This window comes from Haplochromis burtoni, unplaced genomic scaffold (genome assembly GCF_018398535.1).
Source record: "Haplochromis burtoni strain Fernald_Lab_line unplaced genomic scaffold, NCSU_Asbu1 Contig_766, whole genome shotgun sequence".
Classification (NCBI taxonomy): Eukaryota; Metazoa; Chordata; class Actinopteri; order Cichliformes; family Cichlidae; genus Haplochromis; species Haplochromis burtoni.
Window position 1 is genome coordinate 163,963 of NW_024583127.1, and position 8,305 is coordinate 172,267.

The 8,305-nt window shown below is 46.3% G+C and overlaps 2 protein-coding genes across 4 annotated transcripts; one reads left to right on the forward strand and one right to left on the reverse strand.

Moving 5' to 3' along the window:
• Positions 1-39: 39 nt before the first annotated feature.
• Positions 40-3,149, forward strand: LOC102304873 (intraflagellar transport 46 homolog (Chlamydomonas)). Of its 2 annotated transcripts, none has more exons than XM_042215586.1 (6): positions 40-137; positions 345-491; positions 801-1,093; positions 1,301-1,394; positions 1,473-1,604; positions 1,715-3,149. In XM_042215586.1, exons 2-6 carry the CDS (start codon positions 363-365, stop codon positions 2,066-2,068), a joined length of 1,002 nt encoding a protein of 333 aa, XP_042071520.1. In that variant the 5' UTR covers positions 40-137; positions 345-362; the 3' UTR covers positions 2,069-3,149. The 2 variants fall into 2 exon arrangements, with proteins under 2 accessions (XP_042071520.1, XP_042071521.1); XM_042215587.1 differs by having other exon boundaries at positions 81-226.
• Positions 3,150-4,610: 1,461 nt separating this feature from the next.
• LOC121812733 (intraflagellar transport protein 46 homolog) lies at positions 4,611-7,551 on the reverse strand. Of its 2 annotated transcripts, none has more exons than XM_042215584.1 (6): positions 7,451-7,551; positions 7,097-7,243; positions 6,495-6,787; positions 6,194-6,287; positions 5,984-6,115; positions 4,611-5,873 (listed from the first exon to the last, which is right to left on the reverse strand). In XM_042215584.1, exons 2-6 carry the CDS (start codon positions 7,223-7,225, stop codon positions 5,520-5,522), a joined length of 1,002 nt encoding a protein of 333 aa, XP_042071518.1. In that variant the 5' UTR covers positions 7,226-7,243; positions 7,451-7,551; the 3' UTR covers positions 4,611-5,519. The 2 variants fall into 2 exon arrangements, with proteins under 2 accessions (XP_042071518.1, XP_042071519.1); XM_042215585.1 differs by having other exon boundaries at positions 7,362-7,504.
• Between the last annotated feature and the right edge of the window lie 754 nt (positions 7,552-8,305).

Genomic DNA, 8,305 nt, shown 5'->3' on the forward strand with positions numbered 1-8,305 from the left:
AGCTGGAGCTTCTGCTCTCATTAGATTCTAACTACACTACCCATGATGCCCTGCCCGTCCCGTTGCCAGGATACGTAACATTCCACAAAGGCCATTTTGACGCCGAAAAGCGAGTTTGGCTTGAACTCAGACGACAAGTAAGACATTTAAAACATATTTATCAGATTTGAGTTTAGCTCTGCCGGCAGGTCGTTTGTCTCTGCATGCCGAGTGTGTGCTGTCTCAGGTGGGTTAATCGGCTTAAAACCGCCGGTGTCGGCTTCTTGTTAGCTGTCTGCTGCTAGGTGGCTAATGCTACTGTAAACCGTTGTTTCTGATGGAGGTTTTACTGTGTCCGCCCGCAGCTGACCCGCCGGGCTCCGATGGAGCGGGCTGACCGGGACAGAGGAGGCCGCCTGCTGAAGAACCAGCCGTACGACGAGAGCCTGGATGTGGCGGACGCCGAGGAGGTACCGAGCGTGTACAGCCCGACTTCCCGCAGCCAGCCCCAGGTAATCTCCTCCTGTCCTTGCGGAGAGCTCCGGTTTAACCGGTGATCGTGACGCCTGCTCGTGTTTCTTCATTATTTAAAGCTCAAAGTGTTTCCAGTCACAAACTCGTCTGTGTAGAAACTGTGTAGAAATGACAGAAGAGTGAATCTGGTAATGTTAAGTGAGCATCATGTTTTAGAGCCCCAGTTTTTATTAAAACACTGAATAAAGTTTCCTTCCATCAGAGTTGAACTGTAAGCTGAGTCAGTCCTGCCATGCTCCAGGTTGGTCTCAGGTCACATGACCTGGTTTTGTTTCTTCGTCTTCCAGGTGGAGTTCAGGAGGAGCAGCAGGAGGGTTCACAGCCTGATGTCGGCCCACAGCAGCAGCGACGAGTTTGACGAGGACCATGGGAGGGGGAAGGAGCCGGGAGGGGGGCGGCCAGAAGAGGAAGAAGAGGATGATGACGAAGAAGATGATGATGACGACGAGGACTCCGAAGATGACGAATCGGAGGAGGACAGCAAGCTCCACAAGGCGCCGGAGGGCCTGTATGATCCCGCCGACTACGCCAACCTGCCCGTCAGCACCGACATCAAAGAGCTGTTCCAGTACATCACACGGTGAGCAGAGACACACATGTGCCAACTCACGTTTTTTAACACCATCTTGTTTCTGCTAAAACAAAAAAACCTTATCAAAGTTTATTGATAAAGCACCGAATCACAACAACAGTCACCTCAAAGCACTTTATTTGTTAAAGACCCTGCAGTAAGTCACGTAGTTGTCACGCACACATCTGGAGTTTCCGTGTTTTGTGTTTGTCTCAGATACACCCCCGAGTCCGTTGAGCTGGAGCACAACCTGAAGCCGTTTATCCCGGACTTCATCCCTGCAGTGGGAGACATCGACGCCTTCCTCAAGGTTCGAACACAATCGCACCTGATAGCATAGAAAGCGCGACCTCTGACCTCAGAGTGACCTCATGTTGTAATCCCACAGGTGCCGAGGCCCGATGGCAAACCGGACAACCTGGGGCTGCTGGTTCTGGATGAGCCCAGCGTGAAGCAGTCGGACCCGACGGTGCTGTCGCTGTTTCTGTCGGAGGAGACCAAGCAACACGGCGCCACCGAGGTACACACACACTCCTGTACACACACACACCTGTACACACACACACATCTGTACGCACACACACTCAGCATTAAAGTCAGAGTCACTCCTCATTGTTTCCTTTCCTGCAGGTGAAGAAGGTGACGAGCATCGCCAACCCTCAGAGCAACCCGCGGGCGGTGGACAGCTGGGTGGAGAGCATCAGCGCGCTGCACCGCTCCAAGCCGCCAGCGAGCGTCCAGTACAGCAGACCGATGCCTGATATCGACAGCCTGATGCAGGAATGGCCAACCGAGCTCGAGGAGCTGCTGGACCGCCTGCAGCTGCCGTCCGCCCGCCTGAACTGTGACCTGCCGCAGTATGCGGACATTGTGTGCAGCCTGCTCGACATCCCCGTCTACGGCAGCCGCGTCCAGTCCCTGCACCTGCTCTTCAGCCTCTACCTGGAGTTCAGAGACTCGCAGCACTTCACGCGCAGAGCTTAGTGGCTGGAAGTACCACATCCAAACGGTCACAAAAGCCTGTTCAGGAACTGAAAACTAACCCCAGATGTTCGACTATTTTGTGGCTGCTGTAAAAGTTTTTATTAGCTGAGAACCTGTTGCTCTGCTTTTGTTTATTTCCTCCTTTTGTTTTCTGTTTGTCCTCTGAAATAAAAGCCATGTTCAGGCTCTTTGTAAAAACACAGCTTTCGAGCTTCATCTAACCTAAGCTTACTTTCACTGCTCACCTGTGCCACCTGCAGCAGCCTGAATACTTCAGGGACCAGATGAAGGTCCTTGATAAACGCAGTAATAAACCAGCCGCTCAGAACAAGGTCACTGTCTGAACATCTGTAAAGTCCTGTGCCTGCAAAAAACGCCTGTTACTCAAAGATGCCCGTATATATTATATGTAATTAATAAAGTAAACTCCGTGAGTGTAACCCAGTCATAGAGTACATATTGTTATAATTTCACAAAATGTGTTCTTTATACCTGACTGTTAGGACCTTCAAGCCTGTATTTATATTCATTATGGTTAGAGCCCCTCCTCATTGTTCTTCCTTGGTGCAACCCTGTAAATACAGTGTACCCCTTTGGCCTCTCCCATTTTCTACAATTCCCCTGTGTGGGAGGTGGGTGTCGTTTCCCTGTACCCTGTGCAACACTCATGTAATTCATATTTAGCCACCCTGATGTTTCTGATTGCGATTTTAGTTCAATTATTGTCATCATTATGCCTGTGTTTTGTTAGACGCTATAAATGTGTAGTATGTGTGTGCCACAAATGTGGCGCCATTAATGCTAGCACGAATTTATAATTATGGCTAGCTTGGAAGTTGTGATGGGTTGAGCGAAACCCTGTCCCCCACTGTTTGTATTTGGTTGTAGGAGCTGGAGCGAGCAAGTTATTTACTCGCAGGTCTTTCTTTCTTTTACCTTTCTTTGTCAGGTATGTCGGATTTTTTGCTGGTGTTTTTTTTCTTATGTCAAAAATGTTCCATGTAACTTCGTACTTTATGTTTAATGGAAATATAAACGCAGAGCCTTTTCTACAATTCCCCTGTGGGAGAGGAGCTGGAGCGAGCACGTGTTTACTTGGAGGTTTTTCTTTTACCTTTCTTTGTCAGACACAACGCAGAAACACCTTCTAGTTTATCACTGTTTTTTCTAGTCTTGGATCTGTATGACATCACATAAAGGACAGAAGGGGCAGCCAATGAGAAGAAAGTTGTCTTAAAGGAGGAGGAGCAGGGGGAAGCTTAAAGGGCCAAAATAAAATAAAATAATTATTTTAAACTGTCATTCAGGTAAAACTGATGAAAGTTTTAGTGAATAAAAAGTGGATAAAACATTTTGGAGCTGGAATTGAGCAGAATCGTTTCTACTTTAAGTCTGAGTGATAAGTGGTCTTAAAAACAAAATACAACACGTACAACATAAAAACAGATTAATGTTTAAAGGATGAAAACAGGTTATTCTCTAAATCCGTCATTTCGCTGTCAAAAATTTACTGACGCCTTCAGGCAGAGGTGCGTCACACAAACCAAATCCAATTTTAAAAACGTACTAATCAATGATTTTCTTATTCCGCGCCTTCAAATGAACAAACCCAAAACACATCTGGCTATTTTTCTAAATACTTATGATCCTAATTTGATTTCGGCACAACATTCAGTCACCAGACGGGTTGCTGTTTCTTTTTAGAAAGTGCTTTCAAGCAGCTCATCCACAATCTGACATTTAAGCATGTTTCTTACGGGCTAAAAGCTAACGGATACAAGACAGTTTGGACATGTTTCTACGTCTCTATTATGTAATATTAGGTTAGTATTCGGTCGGTAAACATAGCAGATCCTTTTCTATATCACATATGTTTTTTTTAATGTGAGAATCATTCAGCAGCGCTAACACGTCATACTGACTGCGCTGGTCAAGATAAAGCTGAAGGTTTTTGAATGGAGTCTGGTGGAGGATGGGGTGGCGGCAAAAAGGCGGGGGGATTTAGCAGCTGTAGGAACCGGTTAATCAATCAGACCGATCAAGATCGTCCTGGCGGCTGTAAGTAGAGGAAGCACACCTTGTTAGTACCGGGTCTGGACCGGTCCAGGGTTCTCTGGAAGAGGCAGCCCGCGGCTGCCATGTTGAAGAAGCCCAAACAATAACAGTGCGGTGCATTGTGGGAGGAGGGAGGAGACGCAGATTTCTTGTTTAGTATTATGACTTAAAATACTAATAGAACAAAATAGGATTACTTGTTAAATTAGTGTTAAAAATCTAAATGTTTAGAAGTAAAACACACCTAAAGAAAACTTCTAAAAACGTCTTTTAAAATTATATTTGGAGCTTTCAAACTTGACCTTTGACCTCATGTAACCGGTGTGTTTCTGCGTTGTGTCTGACAAAGAAAGGTAAAAGAAAAACCTCCAAGTAAACACGTGCTCGCTCCAGCTCCTCTCCCACAGGGGAATTGTAGAAAAGGCTCTGCGTTTATTTCTACATTAAACGTAAAGTACGAACTTACATGGAACATTTTTGACATAAGAAAAAAAAACACCAGCAAAAAATCCGACATACCTGACAAAGAAAGGTAAAAGAAAGACCTCCGAGTAAATAACTTGCTCGCTCCAGCTCCTACAACCAAATACAAACAGTGGGGGGTTCGCTCAACCCATCACAACTTCCAAGCTAGCCATAATTATATATTCGTGCTAGCATTAATATGACAATAATTGAACTAAAATCGCAATCAGAAACATCAGGGTGGCTAAATATGAATTACATGAGTGTCGCACAGGGTACAGGGAAACGACACCCACCTCCCCCACAGGGGAATTGTAGAAAATGGGAGAGGCCAAAGGGGTACACTGTATTTACAGGGTTGCACCAAAGAAGAAGAACAATGAGGAGGGGCTCTAACCATAATGAATATAAATACAGGCTTGAAGGTCCTAACATTCAGGTATAAAGAAGACATTTTGTGTAATTATAACAATATGTAATCTATGACTGGGTTACACTCACAGAGTTTACTTTATTAATTACATATAATATATACGGGCATCTTTGAGTAACAGGCGTTTTTTGCAGGCACAGGACTTTACAGATGTTCAGACAGTGACCTTGTTCTGAGCGGCTGGTTTATTACAGCGTTTATCAAGGACCTTCATCTGGTCCCTGAAGTATTCAGGCTGCTGCAGGTGGCACAGGTGAGCAGTGAAAGTAAGCTTAGGTTAGATGAAGCTCGAAAGCTGTGTTTTTACAAAGAGCCTGAACATGGCTTTTATTTCAGAGGACAAACAGAAAACAAAAGGAGGAAATAAACAAAAGCAGAGCAACAGGTTCTCAGCTAATAAAAACTTTTACAGCAGCCACAAAATAGTCGAACATCTGGGGTTAGTTTTCAGTTCCTGAACAGGCTTTTGTGACCGTTTGGATGTGGTACTTCCAGCCACTAAGCTCTGCGCGTGAAGTGCTGCGAGTCTCTGAACTCCAGGTAGAGGCTGAAGAGCAGGTGCAGGGACTGGACGCGGCTGCCGTAGACGGGGATGTCGAGCAGGCTGCACACAATGTCCGCATACTGCGGCAGGTCACAGTTCAGGCGGGCGGACGGCAGCTGCAGGCGGTCCAGCAGCTCCTCGAGCTCGGTTGGCCATTCCTGCATCAGGCTGTCGATATCAGGCATCGGTCTGCTGTACTGGACGCTCGCTGGCGGCTTGGAGCGGTGCAGCGCGCTGATGCTCTCCACCCAGCTGTCCACCGCCCGCGGGTTGCTCTGAGGGTTGGCGATGCTCGTCACCTTCTTCACCTGCAGGAAAGGAAACAATGAGGAGTGACTCTGACTTTAATGCTGAGTGTGTGTGCGTACAGATGTGTGTGTGTGTACAGGTGTGTGTGTGTACAGGAGTGTGTGTGTACCTCGGTGGCGCCGTGTTGCTTGGTCTCCTCCGACAGAAACAGCGACAGCACCGTCGGGTCCGACTGCTTCACGCTGGGCTCATCCAGAACCAGCAGCCCCAGGTTGTCCGGTTTGCCATCGGGCCTCGGCACCTGTGGGATTACAACATGAGGTCACTCTGAGGTCAGAGGTCGCGCTTTCTATGCTATCAGGTGCGATTGTGTTCGAACCTTGAGGAAGGCGTCGATGTCTCCCACTGCAGGGATGAAGTCCGGGATAAACGGCTTCAGGTTGTGCTCCAGCTCAACGGACTCGGGGGTGTATCTGAGACAAACACAAAACACGGAAACTCCAGATGTGTGCGTGACAACTACGTGACTTACTGCAGGGTCTTTAACAAATAAAGTGCTTTGAGGTGACTGTTGTTGTGATTCGGTGCTTTATCAATAAACTTTGATAAGGTTTTTTTGTTTTAGCAGAAACAAGATGGTGTTAAAAAACGTGAGTTGGCACATGTGTGTCTCTGCTCACCGTGTGATGTACTGGAACAGCTCTTTGATGTCGGTGCTGACGGGCAGGTTGGCGTAGTCGGCGGGATCATACAGGCCCTCCGGCGCCTTGTGGAGCTTGCTGTCCTCCTCCGATTCGTCATCTTCGGAGTCCTCGTCGTCATCATCATCTTCTTCGTCATCATCCTCTTCTTCCTCTTCTGGCCGCCCCCCTCCCGGCTCCTTCCCCCTCCCATGGTCCTCGTCAAACTCGTCGCTGCTGCTGTGGGCCGACATCAGGCTGTGAACCCTCCTGCTGCTCCTCCTGAACTCCACCTGGAAGACGAAGAAACAAAACCAGGTCATGTGACCTGAGACCAACCTGGAGCATGGCAGGACTGACTCAGCTTACAGTTCAACTCTGATGGAAGGAAACTTTATTCAGTGTTTTAATAAAAACTGGGGCTCTAAAACATGATGCTCACTTAACATTACCAGATTCACTCTTCTGTCATTTCTACACAGTTTCTACACAGACGAGTTTGTGACTGGAAACACTTTGAGCTTTAAATAATGAAGAAACACGAGCAGGCGTCACGATCACCGGTTAAACCGGAGCTCTCCGCAAGGACAGGAGGAGATTACCTGGGGCTGGCTGCGGGAAGTCGGGCTGTACACGCTCGGTACCTCCTCGGCGTCTGCCACATCCAGGCTCTCGTCGTACGGCTGGTTCTTCAGCAGGCGGCCTCCTCTGTCCCGGTCAGCCCGCTCCATCGGAGCCCGGCGGGTCAGCTGCGGGCGGACACAGTAAAACCTCCATCAGAAACAACGGTTTACAGTAGCATTAGCCACCTAGCAGCAGACAGCTAACAAGAAGCCGACACCGGCGGTTTTAAGCCGATTAACCCAACTGAGACAGCACACACTCGGCATGCAGAGACAAACGACCTGCCGGCAGAGCTAAACTCAAATCTGATAAATATGTTTTAAATGTCTTACTTGTCGTCTGAGTTCAAGCCAAACTCGCTTTTCGGCGTCAAAATGGCCTTTGTGGAATGTTACGTATCCTGGCAACGGGACGGGCAGGGCATCATGGGTAGTGTAGTTAGAATCTAATGAGAGCAGAAGCTCCAGCTCCAAGGCATATTATATTATATTATATTATATTATATTATATTATATTATATTATATATTATATTATATTATATTATATTATATTATATTATATTATATTATATTATATTATATAAAAAATAAGTGCTTTAAAGTAACTGGAAGAAAATAAAACAGTGGTGCATTTATTATTGGAGTGAAGTGAATACAGAAGAGTCAGTTCTATATTTGTTGGAATCTCATAATCTCGCAGCTCCTCTTGACTGCTGAATGGAAATCAAACAGATGGATGGCTGAGGCTCCTCTAAATCTGGAGACTGAAAGACTGAAATAAAAATAAATAAATAAACATGTTAACAAAACAATTTTAAAACCACAAAAATCAAATCTATTTAAAAAGAAAAACTATTGAGGCTCATTGTCATCAATATATTTCTGATGAACACGCAGGGAAAGGTTTCCTGAAGTGTGAAGTGGCGATATTTATTCATCTGTTCTCGATAACAAAGAGTTTACACAAACAAGGCCGTCCACAGCTGTTTGTGGGGCGCCGACTCCTCTTAATATAGGTACTTGTGTTATTTTGTTATTGCGGTGTTTGTATGTTTTCCACCTACCTGAAACAATTCAGGTTCCCTGGCAGCTTTTCACAGTCTCTCAGGAGAGTCTTTAAAGATGAACAAAAACAGCAAATAATCATAAAATATTTCAGTTTGATGTCTTCAGGTGACGACTTGTAT

Bases quoted from the DNA above. Each gene is read 5' to 3' on its own strand.
- LOC102304873 (XM_042215586.1), top strand. From the start codon at position 363: ATGGAGCGGGCTGACCGGGACAGAGGAGGCCGCCTGCTGAAGAACCAG. The intron at 492-800 runs GTAATCTCCTCC...TTCGTCTTCCAG, and splicing joins CTTCCCGCAGCCAGCCCCAG to GTGGAGTTCAGGAGGAGCAG. The intron at 1,605-1,714 runs GTACACACACAC...CCTTTCCTGCAG, and splicing joins AGCAACACGGCGCCACCGAG to GTGAAGAAGGTGACGAGCAT.
- LOC121812733 (XM_042215584.1), bottom strand. From the start codon at position 7,225: ATGGAGCGGGCTGACCGGGACAGAGGAGGCCGCCTGCTGAAGAACCAG. The intron at 6,288-6,494 runs GTGAGCAGAGAC...TGTTTGTCTCAG, and splicing joins CTGTTCCAGTACATCACACG to ATACACCCCCGAGTCCGTTG. The intron at 6,116-6,193 runs GTTCGAACACAA...GTAATCCCACAG, and splicing joins ACATCGACGCCTTCCTCAAG to GTGCCGAGGCCCGATGGCAA.